The sequence below is a fragment of the Hyperolius riggenbachi genome, chromosome 5 (genome assembly GCF_040937935.1).
Source record: "Hyperolius riggenbachi isolate aHypRig1 chromosome 5, aHypRig1.pri, whole genome shotgun sequence".
Taxonomy (NCBI): domain Eukaryota; kingdom Metazoa; phylum Chordata; class Amphibia; order Anura; family Hyperoliidae; genus Hyperolius; species Hyperolius riggenbachi.
Window position 1 is genome coordinate 81,119,895 of NC_090650.1, and position 23,519 is coordinate 81,143,413.

General features: G+C 43.3%; 1 protein-coding gene across 1 annotated transcript in view; it reads right to left on the reverse strand.

Annotated features, from left to right (window-relative positions):
* Nucleotides 1–1,576: 1,576 nt before the first annotated feature.
* NUB1 (negative regulator of ubiquitin like proteins 1) overlaps nucleotides 1,577–23,519 on the reverse strand; it is a 107,302-nt gene continuing 85,359 nt past the window's right edge. Inside the window, exons 13-15 of the mRNA XM_068235918.1 lie at nucleotides 14,219–14,308; nucleotides 11,133–11,328; nucleotides 1,577–9,136 (exon numbers count right to left, since the gene is read on the reverse strand). Coding sequence (XP_068092019.1) covers nucleotides 8,973–9,136; nucleotides 11,133–11,328; nucleotides 14,219–14,308 — 450 coding nt within the window. The 3' untranslated portion in view covers nucleotides 1,577–8,972. The remainder of the gene's footprint in view (nucleotides 9,137–11,132; nucleotides 11,329–14,218; nucleotides 14,309–23,519) is intronic.

The window sequence follows — 23,519 nt, forward strand, 5'->3', positions numbered from 1 at the left end:
TGTTTAGGCAAATCAAAGTGTCTAATAAGTTCTCATCAGCAGCTGTGAATAGACTACAGGCGCTCTGCCAAGGCAGCTCTACCCATACAGTAAACACTGAGTCTTAACCCTTTCAGTGCTCCCTAGAAAGTGACCCCCCCCCCCCCCAAAAAAAAAGGTTATCATGTGCTTGCTAACCTTTTAGAGCAGAGAGGACATTCTGAGTTTAAACTTGAGTTTTTACTGATGTTAACTTACTTACTGAGTACATGGATGGTCATATGTACAGTTCATGAAGGGTTAGAAGAAAAAGCTCATGGACGTTAACAATTGCATCAGGGGTATTGGTAGGAAAATGCAAGTTACCAGATTACACAAATGTAATAGATTTTATTTCAAGCAATTTGTACAGTATATAGCTAGATTGTATGTTTTTGAAGACTGCTATGGGATCCATGAGCATCTGTTAGAGTACTAGCAATCTGTAATGTATATATTTCTGTGAACACTGTGCGTGGTTTAGATTTAGTTTTTTTTAATTAGAATAGGATATGAATTAAACTCTGCCTTGAAATGATGTGCAGTATTTGTATTTAGTTCACACTAATGCTCCTATGGCAGCAGTGTACATGGCCTTCATTGCCATACAATGTGATTTGGACTCTTTGAGCTGCCATTTCCTCCCCGCATATATTCAACGTTGTAGTCAGTCAAAGATTTTGGCTAGAATGGGGACACTGAACTGAGAGAATGGCGCTGTGACATATGTCACAGCACCATTCAAACAACGGCATCTATCAATATTAATCAACCACCCTCTCGTTCCAGGGATACTTTAATGATTTTAATGGCTACAGTTTTCCAAGTAAATTTTATTTGTGTTCAAATCACGAGTTCTATTATCAGGGGGGATAATGTCTGAAAGCGCAGAGCACTAGTGCGCATTGGGTGGTGAAATGCCTAGGCAATGATATATGCAGGCTGAGCTTTAGAATTAAAGTGAACCAGAGACGAAGCACCCTCATGTATTTTACCATATATATCAGTGGGGACATTAGAGAAAACACCTATCCTGCTCTCTGTTGCATTATTTACTGTTCAGATTGCTTCTTATCACTTCTGATAAAATCCCCAACTGAGCATTCAGTCTCGCTTTGTTCAGGAATCTTTATAGCTGAGTCTGTCTTCTGTGCGGTCTTTTCAAGTCCAAGCCTGCCCACTTGTAGCCCTGCTCAGGAATCATTATAGCAAAGTAAATAATCGAACAGAGAGCAGGGTAGGTGTTTTCTCTAATGTTCCCACTGATATATATGGTAAAATACATGAGGATGCTTCGTCTCTGGTTCTCTTTAAGCTACATGCGTGTTTTTAATTACTATCACTTGTAGGGACCAAGGCAAGATCTTGAGCAACGGTTCCATGCAAGAGTATCGGAGACAGAGGCCGTTACGATTAGCTGTCCCTGCAACCCCTGAAAGCTTGAAGTAAACATTTTTTTATTGCATACACAAAAAACAGGAAATAATTTTTGAAAGTTGTACACAGAATGACTGATTGTGGCATAGCTATAAATAAAACTCCCAAAACCAAGTTCAAATACGGAACAAATATGAAATTAATTTTATTACACAAATCAGTTAACATTTGTCATTTAAAAATTCAGTATAATCATGCACATAGAAGAAAGAAAAAAAAGTTGCAAACAGACAGAGATTGCTACTACTTTAACTACCTTGTACAGGCGTTTTCCAGTTTCCAACTTCTCAAACTTAGAGGAAACCTTATGGAAGTATAAAAAGAGCAGTTTAAATTACCTAAGGCTTCTGGCAGCCCCCTGAACTTATCCTGTGCCCATGACGTCCGTGCTAGTCCCTCCGGCAAGCAGGGGGGACCCCCGCAAATCTGTCCGGCCATGTGCCTCCTCACTGTGCTCCTGTGGCTGAGAACGTTCTGCACATGCGCAAATCGCTACTGTATGAGCGCAATCAGGGTGCGCGTGGCACAGGCCCGCACATGCGCAAGTAGCTACCAGGCTGGCGGCAACTGGACAGCTTCGCTGCTGCTTGCCGGAGGGACTAGAATGGACATCGTGGGCACAGGATGATCTCTAATTGTGTGCTCTTAAACATCACACATAGGTTGGTAATCCACAGTCATTTTTAACATTTCTCTCATTTCAGCTTAATACTTCAATTCATCAAAGTATAATTCCAAACAACTGACATGTTACAATTATTTAAAACAGTTCAACATTACAAAACAGTGCAAATATCTGTCTAAAACGAAAATAAAAAACATTACCAAAACTGGTTTAATTGTGTAAGGCACTTAAGGTGCGACATCCAGAAAGCATGTGGAAGAGGCCATTTTTACCGGGATACCTCAGTACTTTGTGTAGGAACTCATTAAAGTGAACATCCGGACTAAAAATCGACTCAGCAGCACTGAAAAGGCCTGGTGTTTCTTTAACAGTTTCACAGCATCAGAACTTTGTTTCTCTTAACAAACCCCATTTTTAGCTGCACAGAAGAAAACTGCCCGGGCTTTTTTCCCCTGATGCTGTGCAAAGCATGATGGGATTTCTGATTTTGTTGTTCTCTTTCTGCTGTTTTGGTGCAATTTTTTTTTTTTTTTTTACATTTTGAATTTGACATTTGAAGCCTAGCGTGTGCAGCTGGGAGGGGTAATCAGGACACAGGATAGTTGGAACTGTGTCTTATGCTCCCTGTCACCTCCTTTCAACCAAAAAGATGGCTGCCCCCATGAATCACAAACATTTGCCTGTTCTTTTAAAACAGGGTGGGTAAGAGATTATATTACCTATCCATTCTAATTAACATAACTAATGTAACTTGATGACAGTATGTTTGTTTAAGCCGAAGTTCCCCTTTAACAGTTCTAGATGTTGTGAAAGGGTAAGGCTGTGTTCCCACTAGAGTGGAGAATGGACATTTTTTGTCCGTTCCCTGCTAATCCATTGAACGGCTCCTATTTTATAAGTTAGAGCCGTTCACACTTGTCAGTCTGCATCGGATCCGAGGGATCGGAGCGGACACTACACTTTCCACACCTGCTGGCCGCATGTGGTTTGGCATACAAGTCGGAACAGAGCTAACCGTGTAGCCCATGAAGTACTGAGCAAAGCCAAGCAGGACCCTGGAAACTGGTTGATTTAAGATAAATCTTGATATTCAAAGTACAATTAGATAAAAAGCAGACCAGACTTATCAAGGTCGTGTTACCCAAAACACCTTCTCTTTATGTTCTTTATGAGTAGACCAATATGAAGTGACCGGATGGTAACTCAACAGTTATAAATAATACTCTTGTACCTAAAAATTAAATCCCTCCCGAGTCATATCAGGAAAAAGAGGCATAGCTTTCTATTATTGAAATCGGATTGAACATTAAGTGGATATGGTCATAATAAAGGTAAATGCATAACATCAGGGAGATGCTAAACTCTTACTTGATAAGCCAGACATCAAACAGCGTAGGGCCAGCTTAAGGTTAAAGGGAGTCTGAAGACAATCTGTAAAAAAAAAATCCTCAAACAAAACAGATACCTACCTAAGGAGAGGGAAGTCTCTAGGTCCTTCCCGTTCCTCTCCTGGTCCTCTCGTTCCATCGCTGGCTCCCCCATTAGCAGTCTCCGGGCCATGGGTCTCTGTCACTGCGGGAAGCTTCGGAAGTCTTCGGGAGCCTGAGTGCTCCTGAAGATGGGCCGCTCCGTACTGCACATGTGTAAGCGCCCTCTCTTTGCGCATGAGCATTATCTCCTGGTCCTCTCGTTCCATCGCTGGCTCCCCCATTAGCAGTCTCCGGGCCATGGGTCTCTGTCACTGCGGGAAGCTTCGGAAGTCTTCGGGAGCCCGAGTGCTCCTGAAGACGGGCCGATACGTACTGCACATGTGTAAGCGCCCTCTCTTTGCGCATGAGCAGTACGGAGCCGCCCATCTTCGGGAACACTCAGGCTCCCAAAGACTTACAAAGCCTCCTGCGGCGGGGGATTTGAACAGGGGAGCCAGCTCTAGAACGAGGGGACCGTAACAGGGAAGGGGAAGGCTCTATAGCACCTAGCCCCTTCCCTCTCTTTAGGCAAGTATCTGTTTGTTTGTTTTTTACAGATTGGCTACAGACTCACAGGCCCATATGCAATTCACTTTTTCTTCTGAGTTTTCTCCTAGGCGATAATTTTTCATCGTCTTTTTAAAATAGCTTTCCAGCACTTTTCAACTGAAAAAAAGTACACAAGTATTATCAAAATTATTTTTCATATTTTCTTGCTTGCTGGTGGCTTAGCATGCATTTAATTTACAATTTTAAAAAATATCACCTAGGAGAAAACTTAGGTGAAAAAGTGAATTGCATATGGCCCACAGTTTGAGTTTCTAAACAAAATTGCCATAAACTTATCTTAGTGCTGTACAAATCTTTTTGTAATTAAACTTTACCAACTCTCAATTTCCAGTTGCAGTGGCTTAGAATTTCTAAAACTGAGAACAAAATGCACCACTTTGCAATAGTATCCTGTTTGGAGTACAGACTGTCCATATACTCTGACCTTGCTGAGAAATTAGCTGCACAGAGCAGAAGCTATTGCTACTAATTTAAAATATCTGAACTAATCCATTGACTGCTGGTAAAGCATGGCATGCAGTTACTCCTTATTTCAGGTTACTTTTCTCAATACTTGCCTTTTTCATTTTAGTTGATTTTGGGGTGTATTCACAATCCTTCAACCCCTTGGGCTTGATGCATAAAACTGTGGTAATATTGCTGTAAGCAGACAGTGCACGGCAAAATTACCCTTACTTCCCTTAGTATTCGAGTTGCACAACCTTTGCTATGGTAATGCGCATCACAAACAATGCTAGTAACACTGTTACCATAGCAACGGTTGTGCTACTTGAGTACCGCAGGTTGTGCTAATGTTGCAACTCTCTGTACACACTGCTGGGATTAAGGGTAATATTGCTGTTGGCTGTCTGTGCATGGCAATACTAGCGCAGTTTTATACATCAGGCCCTTTGTTTCTTAACTTGAGTTCTGAGCACAATAAAAAGACGTGTACAATTACCACTAGGATAGTATATGAAACATTTCATTTCTAAGTGTCCAGTATGCCACACCAAGTTGTTGAATGACATTATGACATTATGACTCGGATTGCCTGCAGTTTATTCACTATGTTGTAAGTCTAGAAAATAAACACCACAATTCTGATGAGGTATTATAAAAGGAGTTTGAGTCAACCTGAAAAAATAATAAAATATAAATACTAAGAATTGTGCTTGTAATGTATTAAAATCTGAAAGGCATAACACAGTCTTTGCTAATGAAAGCGTCTATTATTGCCATGAAGTTGGAATCCCTTTACTCAAGTTGGCTGATGGGATGGAAATGTTGAAATAAAGCTCTAATTACTCAGGTGCAGCCAAACCCTATCTTTAGTGGAAAGGTGGTCATACATAACATTATGTATGGCCAGATCGTCCATTAGATAGACCCCACTCTCATCGAATATGATCAGAGAGAGATCTATTGCTTGGTCACACACAATGCACAACATATTCCAATTAGAAATGGTCCAGTCATGGCTGCGGCCTCTATGGCTGCCCCCCAAGTGTATTATGCTTGGTACACACCATACAATTTTCTGTTCGATTCTTCTTCAACATGGAAAAAAGCTATATGGCAGGTAAATCTAAGAGAAAATCTAACAGAAAATTGTATGGTGTGTACCTAGCATAAGTAACCCCCTGTGCCCAGAGTCTCACCTTTCCTCCGATACGACTCCTGGCCCTCTCGTGCTCAGCGTCACCGCAAACTCCTGTACCACGTGACTCAACTCATGTAGTCACAGATTCACTCATCCAGGCACCACTGTTATCCCTACAGCTAAATTAAAAGCATGAGTGAATCTGTGAATGCATTTGTTTGAACATTTGCATGTAAGCGTGCAAAGGGTTACTGATTTTTGCAATGTTTCTGGCCACACCCCTTTAGCACTTCCCTTTCCTTAAATTACTTATTTAAATGTCCTAACTAGAGGTGATGTGCCTGGATTTATCTGTTTTCTTGTTATGGACCCCTGTGGCCAGGGTTTTAATCTAGTGCACTCCCTCCTTCCCGTGTTTTTTGTCAGCATGCACACAGCTTATGCTGGCGTATGTGCATGGTGCGCATGGATACATTACGTTAGCTCCCTTGTGCGATTGGTATGATGCGCTATCTGTCCCATGAGAGGACGTCAGGATGTGCGTTCCTAATCCCTAGATAGGTTTGATGATATGAATGTTTGCATGTCTGCACTATGCATGTTACAGGGCCAGAGTTAGGACACCTATGTTTACCTGGGTACTTCTGCGCAGTTGTAGGTGACTAAGCAAAAGAATGCATTCTTCTGTGAACTAAGACCCCGACTTTTAATTTAGCTGTAGGGATAAAAGTGGTGCCTGGATGAGTGAATCTGTGAATGCATTTGTTTGAACATTTGCATGCGAGCGTGCAAAGGGTTACTAATTTTTGCTATTTTTCTGGCCACACCCCCTTTAGCACCTCCCTTTCCTTAAATTACTTATTGAAATGTCCTAACTAGAGGCGATGTGCCTGGATTTATGTGTTGTTTGGGGTGTGGGGGGTATGGAGTACTTCAGTTGTCGAGATATTAAGCGCCATTACCGCCGTACATTCGATAAAGCCCCCATGACTGAGATTTTTTCACCATTGCTGATCAATCTTACAACCATGTAGTGTGAGGGCCTGAGCACACTAGTTCAGACACAGCATAGACAGCACTGTCTGACAGTGCACTTCTGCGTGCAATTGAATGTGCAAAGCAGTTGCTGTCCCATTCAATATAACTGAATGGGGTCAGTGCTGCAACACAATGACCATGCATTCCTGGAAACACTATAAGTGTCCTCAGGCCCCGAGACAGCAGCTTGGGTAAAGCTAGCCTAGAGTGTTCACTTAGGCGGTTACACTTCGTAAAGAAGTAATGCCGTATTGAGATTGTAAAGGCGTGTACACAAGCCATACTTTAGCAAACAACGGGTCCGTCAGACCCACCCGCTGGGTGGATGTTCTGCCGACAGTGCATGTGTAGTCTGTCGGGCAGACTGTTTTTGACAGATCCGCTGAGCCGCCGTCTTATCATTCTGCCAACAGCGTGTACACACGTGCTACTGTCAGCAGAACGTCCACCCAGCGGGAGGGTCTGACGGACCCGTTATTTGCTAAAGTATGGCGTGTTTACACGCCTTAAGGTTTGTTACCACTAGAAAAAATGTCTATTTTCCTATCCATTTTACCAAATGTTTGTAAATTTCCCATTTCCTCCCCAATCCTAAGAACATGCTGGGAGGTTCATTAGCTTTCCCATAAATTGGCCCTACACTATGATAGGGACTTTAAACTGTTTCCAACGCTGAGGGACTGTTTGTAATATAAATTGCTGGATGTATTCTGTGAGGCGCTGCAGAAAATGTCAGCACTATATAAATGAATAATAGTTATCGCGGTGCTGATGCTGGTGATCCTTGACTACAGAGAGCTTCATCACTGCATTCGGTTTCAGTTAATACAACAGTTTTTCATGTCCTGTTTAATAAGATGCTAAGGAGAGGTAAAACTGTACTTGTAATCAGCTTTATAATCAGGCCCATAAGACTGTGACTGTCAACAATGACCAGGGTGTGAGCAAACAGCCCTCATTGAAAAGGTCAAGCAGGAATTTATCCATCCATTCATTTAATTATTTTTAGTTGAGGAGTGAAACTGGAGAGGGGTTCAAATTGTGCAGAGACAAGTGTGCCTATGGTGCTATTTTAAAGGAATACCGAGGCAAAAAATGGTGGGAAACAGCAGCACATAAAGGCCATACATGGGTGTTGGCATGGTTGAAAACACTTACCGAGGTGTCGGTTATCTCTCAAAAGGCTCTATCTGCTTGTAAATTGGTCCGGTATAGGCCACGACTAGAGTTAATCGGTGACCTTTGAACTGGATTTAGTTTCACAGTGCCTTCACATGAACTGCTCAATGTGATGTGCCTGTGCACAGAGATCGTGAGAGTGTAGGGAGGGCAGACAGACTGATGGTCCAAAGGTGGCCGACTTAGGCTAGTCTGTTTCGACCCATTTTTTTGCCTCTGTATTCCTTAAAGGGAAACCCTACTTCATGTAATTTTCCCTTATGCCTCCTAGGAATGGGAATCAATACAAAGTCATGTTTGTAGGATTCCTGCAATTCCCTAAAAATGATAATATTTCAGTTTCACTGAGTTCCATTTAATGTAAATATTTAATTTTGCTCTCTGGAACATGGAGAATTATACAATTATAAACTGACATTAGCCAAACCAATAAGCAAAACACATCAGTATAAAGTGCTATAAAAGAGATCTAGGACCTCAAGTATAAAAAGTCTGGGGCCCATATGCAAATAACTTTCTCCAGGTTTCATTTCCTCTTTAAAATAACTTTTCAGCACTTCGCAATTGAAAAAGTACCAAAAAGGTATTATTAAAATAATTTTGAGTATTCTCTTGCTTGCTGGTGGCTTAAAGGCATTTAATTGACAAGCGCGTTTCATTGACAAGCTGTAAACCTAGTATCTAGGAGAAAACATAGGAGAAAACATAGTAGAAAAAAAAAACAATTGTAAAAAGGCCTGGGTGTCTGTGGTGTCCTTCCTAGCAGCCAACCAGGTTCTCAATATTGAGATGACATTTCTCACAGGATGCGCTTACACACCTTATCTATAAAATGTCACAAACCAAATTAAGTAGTTATAGTTTTTCCAATCTAGTTTTTAAAGCTTTTTCTCTTGCTAGGTGCTGAAAAAGTATTTTGTAGATAAGATATCTATGAGAAAAATCTGGAGAAAAGATTGTTGAATCAGGGCCAGTGTTTCTTACTTTTCTGACCAATAGGACTAGAATCTACCAAGTAGAACATAACCTGACTGCACCTGAGGAACATCTCACATTACAGCTTTTCTATGTAAGAAAGATATTCCACCAGGACGATGCTCTCCTCCTCTAATGTTAAATCCAGATAGTCCTCTTCATGTTCAGGAATATCATCCAGAATTTCTTTAACGGGATCTATGTCTGGTTCATTATTGTTTGCACCATTTGAGGAGCTTGTTCCTAAAATAATTAGAAGATGAATATGTGTTATTTCTTCAAAAACGTATTGCAGGAATGTCAAACCATAACCCCAAGTTACAATACAAATGTTAATGTAGCCCGGTAAAATTACATTTTTAATGATTTAAAATAAGACCACCAATCCCACACATACATACAGTACTGCAACATCTCTCTGAAACACAATAGTGAGGAGATACTTAACTATTATTAGTGGTGTTAGAGTTGCAGTGAAATGTGTGGGAGGATGGAGTGCGTATAGTGAATTAAGGTGGACATACACTACAAAATGGCTACCTGATGTGCCCAAAAGAAATCTCATCAGAGAGGGATCTATCCCTGCCACAAATCTATAAAAAAAATTCCATGGAACCGCCGCAGAACAGAGCCAAGCTGACAGCCCCCCCCCCTCCCCCCCCCCAGGTCTCCCACCAATGAATAGTGCTCCCCCAGGGCCCCCATAGAGTATTCGCAGCAGGTGTCTAGCTGGCGTGTTCCCTCAAGTGTCCTTACATCTTCATCCCCAAACACAACCACCTGTTCTCCGTGACCTGGCAGCATGAGCATACTTATGTAACACCACCCGGTCCCAGAGAACAGACGCCAAAATCGGACTAAAGGATTGATCGGGCGTCCTGGAAATTCTTGTTTGCAGGGGCCCGATCAGTTGTGTGGCAGTAACAGCGGTCAATCAGACACCTGGCTGGTCAATCGGTCATGTAACATGGTAAGGCGCTAGCGGCGGCAATTTAAAAAGTTGCTGGACACAGGAGGAGGTGAGGAGTCTCGCCAATGTGACCGGTGAGCATGCAACACTCACCACGGGACAAGGGGTTGTATGGGCACCTTAACGTAAGCCTGGTACATACATTTAATTTTCTTTGGCCAATGTTACCGCTTCCAAGTAGTAGGTGGTCCAACTGATTTTACTATAGCACAGGCACTGTGCTATAATAAAAATCTTTGTCTTATGAAAAAGTCATCTTTGAGGTAAGCCACCTCACCCTTTCTTTGATTATTATTGTTCTTAAAGGAGTACTGTGGGCTAGTTTAAAAAAAAAAATCAAAAACTGACCCTTACCTGGGGCTTCTACCAGCCCCGTGCAGATAACCTGTCCCTCTAAGTCACTGAAGAATCTTCCGTTCCCCCGTCGCCGGTCAACGTCTAATTATTCATCTAACTAGATGAATGCAACTGTGCCTGCACGGCTGCGGCCACGCACGGCCTCGCTCCCGTTTGCATCTCCGGGAGCTTCCTGCGCAGTACGAGAAAACTTTGTTGTATTTGTATAGTTAGACGAATAATTGTACGGTGACTGGCGGCGGGGGAACGGAAGATTCTTCAGTGATGTAGAGGGACAGGTTATCTGCAGGGGGCCGGCAGAAGCCCCAGGTAAGTGTCAGTTTTTGATTTTTAAAACTAGCCAACCGAACTCATTTAACTTAATTTTATTCATACCAGGGGGCCTCTTTACTTAGGAGAGAAACTTAGTTGCACATCCACCACTTACCCTTTTTAGGCGCAACCTGAAAACTCGCCTTTTCAGGCAGCATACTCTTCTACCTAGGACTCTTCAACCACTGACCACCATTTCTAACATTTTATACACAGCTTCCCTTAACCTACTATGCTATCCCTTAAACCTTTAGACTGTAAGGCCTTTTGGCCAGGGCTCTCTTTTGTCTCACAATGATGATGTGTCATGTGTGTGCATATCTTCCAACACCATGTAAAAATCTGTTTAAAACATGAATTATAAAAGCAACGGGCCACAAATAAGAAAGAAAACCGCAGGAAATTCCTATTTATCACGCATATCTGTGCTTGCATTTAGCTTATTAAACACAGTTTTGGCACAGATTTGCTTTAGTAAATTCAAGCCAGGTCCACACAGTCATATAGGTTCTCTGATGTGTCCCAGTTCAGGAGAACTTTAGTAAATCAGCCCTTTTAGTATAAGCAGGTGAGTAATATTTAATGAATACAGCATGATACCTGCAGACTCAGAGGAGGGAGAGCTGGACTCAGCTGTTGATGGAGAGTTTGAGGAAGAGTTTTCCAGCTCTTGCAGAAGTTGCGGTGGGAGAATTCCTTGGTGGTGAGCCAGTATCTGAGAGGCCAGTTCAACGTTACCTTGGAATAGTTGGAGAGCTGCCTTAGCTGCCTCAGGAGTGAAACCAATATACACCAGCTAAAACAGAGACAAGCAGCACATAAAGACATAAAACACTCATTGTACACACCAGGAATATTTCTTCCAACACAGAGCTGAATTCTGAGAGTCGTGTATCACAAAGCGGCAGACAAAACTATGTGCAAAATAAGGATTCCATTGTATTTTATATAGGCAAACACTTTTTTAAGGAATGTAAAGTTCAAACCTGAGATTACTATTAAAGAGTACCTACATAGGGCCATATTAACAAAACACTGATATAGATTTTAACATTAGTTACGCTGTTGAGGTAGCGTGCATTGCGCAATTAGCGCAACCCGCGTTACCTGGGTGATCATTGTGATAGTAACGCGAACTACTCAAGTAGTATAGCGTGCGTTACCATAGCTACACGGGTTGCACTAACTGCGTAAGACGTGCAACCTCATTAGTGTAATAAGCGAGCATAAAGATGCCATACTGAACTTACCTGGGGCTTCCTCCAGCCCCCCGTAGTTTGTGAGTTCTCTCAGCGTCCTCAAGGGCTTCCTCTGTTCTCCCACTGGTGGTTTTGTTAGCTGCACAACTTGGCCGGCAATTGTGCAGCAATGCGCTACCTGCCTGCGCGCCCTTAACCATGAGCGTTCTGCGCATGCGCGGTTCTTGAAAGAGTGAACCACACATATGCAGAATGTTCACGGCGTCGGGCGCATGAGTGAGATGGGCGCACAGACAGGCTGTGCATGCATAAACTCCCAGCCAAGTCATGCAGCTAATGGAGCCACCAGTGGGAGAACAAAGGGAGCACAGAGGATGCTGAGGGACCTCAGGGACTATGGAGGGGCTGGAGGAAGCTCCAGGTAAGATCAGTAAGGCATTTTTTCCTTGTGTTCAGGGTCATTTTAACCAGTAAACTATCCAGCCACTACAGCAGGTGGGCAGTCCTGAGGAGAAGTCACAGTGGGCTTTGGCAGTGTGATATAAACAAGAGTAGGCTTATTTTTTGTTTACTGCCAGATGTATTAAAGAAAATGGCTATCCTAACCCTGCATAAAAATATGCTATACATAGCTTTTATTAATTCTTGTCTTACAGCATGACTTTAGAATGCCATATCGAGTCAAACATAAATAATGCTAACATCCCCATGTACAGTAAACCACAGTGGAGATGAAAACAAAGAATAAAATTTACATCCACGCAGAAACTGGAAGGAAAAAATTAACTTCAGATCCACAAGTAATAAATTCTTGCCGCAGCCTATCTCACTTATGCCTCACTCTATAGCCATGGCCAACAAATCTCTATAACCTCCTGATATTTCAGAATCAGAATCATATTTATTTCGCCAAGTGCGGTGGTTGCCGCACCCGGAATTGTTTGTGGTACACATCGGCATGTATTATAGTGCATAGTGCAGGGAGAAAATAAAGAGAGTATAAATTTACAAAGAGAAAGTCATTGACCATGGTAGTGCAAAAAACAAAACAAAAACAGCAAACATGCAATGAGCAAACATAAAAATAAGACTATACAGGCTATTTTGGCCTCGGTGACAGACGTCCTAGGGGGCTTCGCTGTGTGCTGTGCACGAGTTCAGCTGGAGTTCAGAAGGAGCACTGCTTGAGGGTAGAAGGAGTTCCTGTGCCTGGAGGTTTTGGCGGGAATAGATCTGTAGCGGCGGCCTGAGCGCATTTGTTTATCATGTCATATTTATCACAATTCTCCTGACCAGTGACAGCTTGCAGCCTTGTGCATTCCTCAACCACACCCCAGCGTGTAAAGAGATGCTCAGCTCTGTAAGAATAAGCTTAATGTGTAGGTGGTTGCCTGGTAACCCTTAAACTGTCTCGTGTGTCAGGTTAAATTGGGCACATCTGTTCACTCTTGCCATAGATTAACATTTTCCATTCTCAAAAAGGAACTTTACCAAATGTAACCTTAATAAATAAATTCTTATTACAATATTAATTTATAAATCAGTGTAATATAGTGAGCAGTAACATAAGTTGATCTCCCAGAGTGCTCTGGGGGAGAAAGCTGCATTACATCATAGCCAAGGCTAAAACATCACTGGAAGGGCAGGGCTACTTACCAATATATCGTTATAAGAAGTGTTTCTGATGTTAAAGCCAGGCTAATTGAATAAAAAAATTGATATCCTGAATATTGTTTTATGTTCTGCTAGGAGAGGTTACAGGTGCTCTTTAAATCTCCCTTGTACAGCAGCCCTACTTCCCATTCTATGTGCAGCTTCCATGTAAAGCAGCACCTTGTTAGCCGCTCCCCTCTTTCATGTGCTACTCACCATTTGCAGCCCTTTCTTCCAAGTTCAGCAGCTTCCTTGGCCAGCAGCCGCCTAAAGCCTGAGCCTTTCTGGCTTTTCCAGAAATTCGGCCCTGGTGGCCAACAAAGGCAGACTCAGGTGAGAATCAAGTGTATGTACGGAAGCCCCCTGTTGTAGCCTAAAGATCCGATGTCAGAGCAACCCTGAGCGCATTATTCTCCCACTCACCCCACCCGCTGTAAACCGATCCATTGTGCGCCACGTGTCATCCTTCCACCAGACGTGTCGCCAGCCTCTAGGGTAGTGATGCGTCTGTACAGAAGTTGACCCGGAACTGCTATATATTTAAAAATTCATCTGTGTGTGGCCAGATTTAGGCTGCCTACTACATATGTAAAAATATCTAAAAAAAAAATAAGAATCCTATGTGCACCTATTCTGCATGGACCAGAAACAGGGGTGTATAGTGTGCAGACTACACTGTCAAGCATGAACTGTCAGTATCTGCTGAAAAGTGCTTAGAATCAGACTGTCAGCCCAAACCTGATAGGCAAGCAGCACTGGCAATACTGAAAGTACCGGTACAAAAATGAGAATACTACTACATTTCCTGTTTAAAGCAAATACCGCATTTCTTACCTGATCAATGGACTCTTGGGGAACACTGTAGGAACCACTGGCAGCTGGCTTGTCATGCGAGATTAAAAGTTCTGGATTATCTAGGAGTATCTAACAGCAGAAAAAAAACAAAAACAAATCACAAACACATTTTACACAGTTCAGACTATAGAGATCATAAACCACTCCAGTTATAAATGTTTCATACTAAAGAGGAACAGCAAACGTAAGGAGAGATAAGTATGTACACATTAAGGCTGGTTTCACAGTGAGACGTTACAGGCGCACGTTAGAGCAGCCTGTAACGCAGCCCACCGCACAGTAATGAAAAATCAATGGGGCTGTTCACAGTGTGGACGTTGCGTTACATTGTAACGCTGCATCACAAGACAACGTACTGCATGCAGTACTTTGGACGCGGCTGAGCCGCGTTAGACTGCTTGCACATGCTCAGTAATGTGGGGGAGGAGCGGAGAGCGGCCAGGCACATGGCTAATTAATATTCACTGCACGTTATGACGTGCAGTGTTTACTTCCTGGAGCAGCCGCTCTGTGCGGCGATTGGCCGGCGGGACCACGTGATGCCGCATGCGCACAAGAGTGCGCATCACGGCATCACTGACGCCAGAGTGAGCTGCACAACGTGGCTCACTCTGACGTCCAGATCCAGCACCACCAGGCGTTCCGTTAGGGGGACGTTATGCGACCTTAACGCCCCCTCTAACGCAACGTCCTGGTGTGAAATTAGCCTAAATGAAGACATTGCTGTACCTCTGCATGTGTAATTCATGTGCTGTCCAGCAGAAACTGCTTAAAGGTTAACCAAGACTTTAAACGCACAAGCATTTATACTTACCCAAGGCTCCCTCCATCCCCCGCATCAGTGCGCCGCTTCGGTGGCACCCGATGGGCCATTTTCATTGCATCCGTTTACAGGGCAGCGTGTGCGACCTTATCGTCGCACGTGCATTATTACTGGCTGCGCGCGTACTGCACTGGGCTGTGCGCGATGTACCTTTACACGGCTATTAGTGCCTGCAAAGCTGCATTTCGGGCAGTAAGTGGCTTTTCACTCCGGCGCGAATACTTAGCACCGGTTAGTGAATCAAGCCCCTAGTGTACTGCCCAAGAGCAGAATGCTCCTGGCCGCGGAGCGCACTAGGCCGAGACTGCCCATGCACAGAGGAGCGCAAATGGAAAATTTGCCAGAGCTGACTGCAGGACAACGGAGCAGCCAAGGAGGACGGCAAGGGAGCCCACAGCCTACAGTCTAAGGTATGTATAAATCCTTGTGTGTTTAAAGTCTCAGGTACACTTTAAAAACAATACAGCAGAATTTGTCACTGATAAAGATGATGGGAAATGGATTCCTGTGTGCAACAAGCAGCTGCAGCATCAATGCCCTGTTGCCAGAAAAGCAGTCAAGCAGAATGCTGCTTTGTCATATATGTGCAATACCCTGTTTTGCCTGCTGGTGGAAGTATAGACCTGCACTATAATAAGCCTCTTCGGTCCACCACTAGGTCACCTGTGGCGCGTCCCACTCTGCATTCCAATTCATGGTCACGTGACTACCGCACTTCCTCCTTCAACCAGGTATTCACTGATTATTAGGAACACCTGTTCAATTTCTCATTAATGCAATTATCTAATCAACCAATCACATGGCAGTTGCTGCAATGCATTTAGGGGTGTGATCCTGGTCAAGACAATTTCCTGAACTCCAAACTAAATGTCATAATGGGAAAGAAAGGTGATTTAAGCAATTTTGAGCGTGGCATTGTTGTTGGTGCCAGATGGGCGGTCTGAGTATTTCACAATCTGCTCAGTTACTTGGATTTTCACGCACAACCATTTCTATAGTTTACAAAGAATGGTGTGAAAAGGGAAAAACATCCAGTATGTGGCAGTCCTGTGGGCGAAAATGCCTTGTTGATGCTAGTGGTCAGGGGAGAATGGGCCGACTCATTCAAGCTGATAGAAGAGCAACGTTGACTGAAATAACCACTCGTTACAACCATGCCAATTGGGCATTGTTTAAATGCCACAGGCTACCTGAGCATTGTTTCTGACCATGTCCATCCCTTCATGACCACCATGTACCCATCCTCTGATGGCTACATCCAGCAGGATAATGCACCATGTCACAAAGTTCGAATCATTTCAAATTGGTTTCTTGAACATGACAATGAGTTCACTGTACTAAAATGGCCTCACAGTCACCAGATCTCAACCCAATAAAGCATCTTTGAGATGTGATGGAACGGGAGCTTTGTGCCCTGGATGTGCATCCCACAAATCTCCAACTGCAAGATGCTATCCAATCAATATGTGCCGACATTTCTAAAGAATGCTTTCAGCAACTTGTTGGATCAATGCCACGTAGTATTTAGCATCTTCCAAAGCGCTTTACAGTAAAAGAAGGAAAATTGGGCGCATATGAGAAGTGGACAAATCCATTGACTCTTATATTTAATATCGGCTTTTGGGCGCGAAACTGGACGAATCGGATGCGCATTAAACTGTTTAAGCCTATTGTTATTTAACAGTTTTACAATACTAAAACTGAAAATATTGTTTTAAAATTAGTTTTCACAATTATTTTTTTAAATTATCGATTTAACTTTTCAATATTTTGATATTGTACTCTTTTAATCAATTTTACATTAGCTTTTAGAATTATAATTACATTAATTATCATTTTGACATGTACATTTTTTACTTCGAGTTACCGTATTATAAGCTGAGACGTGTATAAGCCGAGGTACCCACATTTTCCCCAGAAACCAGTAGAAAGTGATTGACTCACATATAAGCCCCCTACCCAGAATAGCCCCCTCCACAGTAGCCAGATGTGCCCCCAGTACAAGTCAGCCCCCGTACCAAAGGTTGATACAGCTGTGTCTCAAGACGCCACTAGTTGGCATCATAAATATGAGATACAGCGATTTCTACACAGGAAGAATCCCTGATCATTGCACCGCTGACACGTTGCTTGCACACTCCACTCCACAAGCACAGGTAGCTTTGAGCAGTGCACTCTGCTGGCAAGATCAGAATCACTAATGCATGATCCTTAACCTCCTCTGTCAGCAACAAAAACTACTCCACCAACCGTTCTGCTCCACTGACTCCCATATAAGCCGAGGGGGTAATTTTTCTGCATTTTTTGAGCTGAAAAATTAGACGTATACGAAAGTATATAAGGTATAATTACGTTAATCATCGTTTTGACATGTAATTTAACTTTTAAATATTTTTTAGATTCTTTTTGAGCTTTTATTTTGGGGTCTTAGGGTTAGGCACCACCAGGGGAGTTAAGGTTTAGGCAAGTTAGGCACCACCCGGGGGGTCTAAGGGTTAGGTATAGGTAGAGGGAGAGTTCTGTGTGAGAGTAAGGTTAGGTTTAGTAATTTGCATATATTCAGCAGTGATGCACTGGGAGACATCTCAGAGCTCACTCCAACCTGAATTATCGCAAATACTTTCTGTTTTAAGAAAGCAAACATTTGTTTTCCATGTAATAATTAGACAAACTAACTTTTTTTCAATCACCTAAATCAGTAATACTACATACAGTTTGATTGATGGAAAGGTGTTATATAGGACTTTTTCAGAATTTTTTCTGAAACGAAAATATATGATTAAGATAACTAATGTTTTGTACCACTGAATTTATACTTTACATGTATTTTTACGGTAACAGGTTATTGATAGTTTCTGCTAAATGTCAGACTTGAACATGATCATTTAAAATTAAATTTTTTTGTAAACCAATATTTTTATACTACTTATTGTAAAATAAGGAATTTGGCTGTATCCTGCACCCTTTTCCTATAGCGCCTCCATTTCATGCACGCCTTTACAGTGTATATATTGGTGCATATGCACAAAACTTGCACAAATAGCACAACCCACGTTACCTAGGTAATGTGAGCATTGGTAGGGTGATGCGCATTACTCCAAAAACACTTGTGTTACCTTGGTAACACTGGTTGCCCTAATTGCGCAACATGCATTACCTTTTCAGCATAAGCAACAGTAAAGTTGTTGTGCACTCTCTGAACATGGCTACTATAGCGACATTTTGTGAATATGCCCCATAGTCTTGTCAATAACTGTCCCTCAGAGGGGATGACAATCTAATCCATGCCAATCAACCTGTCTGTATGTTTTTGACATGTACGAGGAAACTGGAGTGCTAATAGGGGGAGAACCAGGGGCGTAGCTAGAAATGACTGGGCAACCAGAGCAATTTTTTTATGAGTCTCCACCCACAAATACAGTATATAATACAGTAAATGACACATGGCCATCTTCAGGAGCACTCAGGCACCCAAGTGTTGGCACATTGAAATGGGAGTGACTGCACTGGAACGCAGGGATTTTGAGAGGAACTGTTCCATCTTCATAGGTAAGTATCCGTTTTTTATTTTAAAATTCACTAAATGTAAACACGCACACACTTACACCCCTGCTCCCCACATTCGTTCCCCTTCCACACACACAGCAGTTAAAAATCGCCCCCCCCCCACACACACTGCAGTTGCTTACAACTGCTGGCTGGCTGCGCTCTCACCATCCCGACCGGAGCCACATGCCGCTGCTCTCCCCTGCAGTTCCTGGCACCGCCAAGCATCAGAACACAATGGCCCAGCTTCTGTATACTGTTGCCTGACAACACTGACACTCAGTGGCGCCCAGAACTGCAGGGCTGAGCACCGCCAGTGTGTGTGGGCAGGGTGCGCGCTCTGTGCGGCATTGTTGAGGCCTTTGGGGGGGGGGGATCTTAATGGGGGCCCAGAGGTTTCTTAACAGAAAAAAAAAAAACAAAAAAAAAACGGGCGGGTACTGGCCCCATAGCAACTGCTATCGTTGCTATGGCGATCCCTAAGCACTTGGGGAGAACATTCAAATTTCATGCAGATAGGGTCCAGATTTGAACTGGGGACCCAGCACTGCAAGGCTAGAGTGCTATCCACTTGACTACGCCACTGTGCCAAACACCTGTTTCACCTGCAGGTGGAATTGTGGAATCTGGTTAGCATACCCCCCCAGTACCCTTGGGGAGTGGGGGTATAACTAGGAGGTAAGAGACGCCCCAAACGAAAGATGACATAAATGAGTGATATTTATAACCAGAAAAGGCTTACATGAAGGCAGAATCACTAAAATTAACAATTAAATATTCTTTCCATTGCGAATAAAGAATATTGAATTATTAATTTAAGAGGTTTACTGCCTTCAGGTAAGCCTGTTGTTTTGGTTACAAATATAACTCATTCAAGTCATCTTTCCTTTAGGGCGCCTCTTACCTTCCAGTATTAGGTAGCCACTCTCCCCAGTATAGTCACATGTGCCCCCAGTATTAGGTAGCCCCCATCCCCAGTATAGTCAGATGTGCCCCCAGTATTAGGTAGCCCCTCCCCTGCATAGTCAGATGTGGCCCCAGTATTGGGTACCCCCTCCCCTGCATAGTCAGATGTGGCCCAGTATTAGGTAGCCTTCCTCCTAATATAGTCATATGTGTCCCCAGTATTAGGTAGCCACTCTCCCCAGTATAGTCAGATGTGGCCCAGTATTAGGTAGCCCCTCTCCCCAGTATAGTCAGATGTGCCCCCAGTATTAGGTACCCACTCCCCTGCATAGTCAGATGTGGCCCAGTATTGGGTACACCCTCTCCTGCATAGTCAGATGTGGCCCCAGTATTGGGTACCCCCTCCCCTGCATAGTCAGATGTGGCCCAGTATTAGGTAGCTACTCTCCCCAGCATAGTCAGATGTGGCTCCAGTATTGGGTACCCCCTCCCCTGCATAGTCAGATGTGGCCCCAGGATTAGGTAGCCTTCCTCCTAATATAGTCATATGTGTCCCCAGTATTAGGTAGCCTCCATCCCCAGTTTAGTGAGATGTGCCCCCATATAAGGTAGCCCCTAGTGACATAGTAAAGTCAGATTCCGGCTGCATAGAGACGGGTAGCTATTAAATTCCGCTCTGCATTCTCTTCGGCTGGGTAAGGGAAGGCACAGGCGCACTCTCAGGGCTCTGCGCCTAAAGGCGTGTGCCTCCCGAGCCTCTGCAATGGCCTGGCGTAGAATGGAGTTTGTACACTGTTACTAAGAAAGAGATGGAAACCTGTGGACTGGTGCAAGTGTGATTTGAGCATTTTTACTAGCAAAAATAGGCCTATTCATACAAAAAATGCATTGTTTAATAATAAATTAATTTATGAAAACAGAGTTTGAACTATGACTTTAAGAAATGACAAGTCCACTGTGTATAAGTCTAAACCGTGTCAGCATTGAAATATATTAGAACCAAATGAAACCCCAGCACCTTATCTTTACATCACACACAAGTTAATTCAATCTTCTGTCTAATGTACACATTCCAGACAGGACTGACGGATATCAAGTGCTGTGATTGTGAAGCAGATTGCAGCCAATGGCTGCAGAAGTTACAGGTTATTCCAGAACTCGCCAGTATCAACCATCTTCTACAATCCCCTTCCTATCTGTTTCAGGAAACCGCTGCTTTCCTAAGATGGTATCTAGCAGCTAAAATGATGACTAGCACAAGCAATGTACTTTAGATTTCCTATACTAGGTTTCTTTTATACCACTTGATACATAAAGTAAGTAATAATGTATGCATTTCATACTGACCTGCAAAACTGCTTATGCAAGTCTTTGTAGGTATACATGGCCGACAATAAAAGCTTATAGCAAACTTGTATCAAAAATGTGCATAATTAAGTTAAAAGCGTATTCAGATATATGAGGTTGTACTAAGGAGTTATTTCCTGTCTGTTTTTAATTTATAGGCTTGTAGGCTTTATAATTCATGTTTTAAGCCTCTTAAAGTGTACCTGAGATGAACTATACTTACCTTGGGCTTCTTCCATCCCCATGAGGTCCACGGGCTCCCTCGCTGTCCTCAATTCCGTTCAGTCGCGTCCAGTCGTGGACCTCTGTGTATGCGTGGCTTGGCCATGCTTGTGCCCTGCCGCACTCCCGAGCCTGGGAGTGTTCTGCAAAGTACTATTACGCAGGCTGCTTCCAGTTGTGGGAGCGTGATGGGGGGTGCGCACACAACCGGGCCGGACATGCGCAGAAGAGCATGGCCAGACGGATTACTGGCGAGGACATCAAGTGAATGGGGGGAGCCGGAGAGGATAGCAAGGGAGCCCGCAGACCTCATGGGGCTGGAGGAAGACCCTGGTAAGTATAATTAAATGCATTGGGGTCATCTCAGGATCACTTTAAGGGAACAGGAAGTCTGTGCCTTGGATTTGCCTTCCTCGCTGTCTGAGAATGATTACCTGTTCCCCTGTGAGATTTGTAATGCTTCAAGTGGTAACTGACATTTTACTATGGTAAACGATACTTTATAGTGAGCTCCAAGTTTAGCATACACATTTTATAGCAAACCTGATTCTGTGCTGGGATTGTCTGGAAGTTTGTGTGGATTACGTGAAATCAAATTAAATTTCAAAATCGTAACAACATATAATTGTAATTGTGAAATTTCATGTGAGATTTTGCATAAGCAATTTAGCACATTACGAACATCACTAGCAAAGGAGGCGGCACAAAGGGGAGGGCAGAGGTGATATAGAGGGACACAACAGAGGCAGATGTGGGACAGAAGTTAGACAGTGGGTGGGCAGAGGTGGCACAGTTGGGGACACTGGAGGCACAGAGGGTGTACAAGGCACAGAGTTCCAGCTTAAAGAGGAACTGTAGTGAAACATAATAAAATTGCCTCAGTGTTTGCCTATTGTAAAATCTTTCCTCCCCCCGATTTACAGGCTGAATTTCATCACAGGTGATGACAGCTTTAGTTCTGCCAGGTGATCTCTGTGGAATGTTTATTTAATGAGAGTTCTGTGCACAGAGGAAGATACTGCTTGCTTGGCAGTTGGAAACAGCCATTATTTCCCACAATGCAATGAGGTTCACAGACAGTCAAACTGTCATGATGACATCGCACTGTGGGAGGGGTTACATCACAATATCAGCCACACAGATTCCCCTGATGATCCATTCGAGAAAAGGTAAAGCTCTCTCCTGGAAAATGGAGTATCAGCTTCTGATTGGACTTAAGTTCAAACCATGGCTAAAGTTCCTCTTTAAAGGGAACCAGAGATGAAATAAAGAAAAGTTTTTATACATACCTGGGGCTTCCTCCAGCCCCATATGCACGGATCGCTCCCACGCCGCTGTCCTCCGCTGCCTGCAACTACGAGAACCGGCTCCCTGTTCTTCCGTCAGTCGGAGCCAGTCCAGCGTAGGAGAAGTGCACTCTTTGCGTATCTCTTTAGTAGCCGCTGGAGAAATACGTAGAGGGCACAATTCTCCTGCGTAGCCTGGCTCCGATGACGTCAGTGACGGTTCTCGTAGTTGCAGGCAGCGGAGGACGGCGGCGTGGGAGCGATCCGTGCATATGGGGCTGGAGGAAGCCCCAGGTATGTATAAAATATTTTCTTTATTTCGTCTCTGGTTCCCTTTAAAGGATACCCAAACTGAAATGTGACCTAATGAGATAGACATGTGTATGTACAGTGCCTAGCACACAGATAACTATGCTGTGTACCTTTTTTTCTTTCTCTGCCTGAAAGAGTTAAATATCAGGTATGCAAGTGGCTGACTCAGTCCTGACTCAGACAGGAAGTGACTACAGTGTGACCCTAACTGATAAGAAATTGCCCTTTTTTTTTACCTCTTTCTTGCTCTCAGAAGCCATTTTCTGCTAGGAAAGTGTTTTATAGTTGGAATTTCTTATCAGTGAGGGTCACACTGTAGTCACTTCCTGTCTGAGTCAGGACTGAGTCAGCCACTTGCATACCTTATATTTAACTCTTTCAGGCAGAAAAATAAAAAAAGGAACACAGCATAGTTATCTGTGTGCTAGGCACTGTACATACACATGTCTATCTCAATATGTCACATTTCAGTTGGGGTATCCTTTAACTAGTTACTGCATCAAGTGCAGTATATCTACTCTCCGACAGACTTCATCTGAAGTACCAGGTACATAGATATTAGTTTCCCATTCACAGATCTAACTGCCTGTGATCAATGATTACCGGCATCAATGAGATGCCGAAGGTCATTGACAAAAGTGAAAGAAAAAAATACATGCATTACTTCCTCTGTTTAGGGCTTGTTCGCCAGCGATTTTTGATTTTTTTGCACATTCATTTTTGTTTCCCCTTCTGATGCTTACCTGCGCGCTTCCATTTTCTATAACGCTCTATTGTAAGCACTTTTGCAGAGCGATTACATTTTTTCACTTCCTAACATCAGTCAGGAAGTGAACTC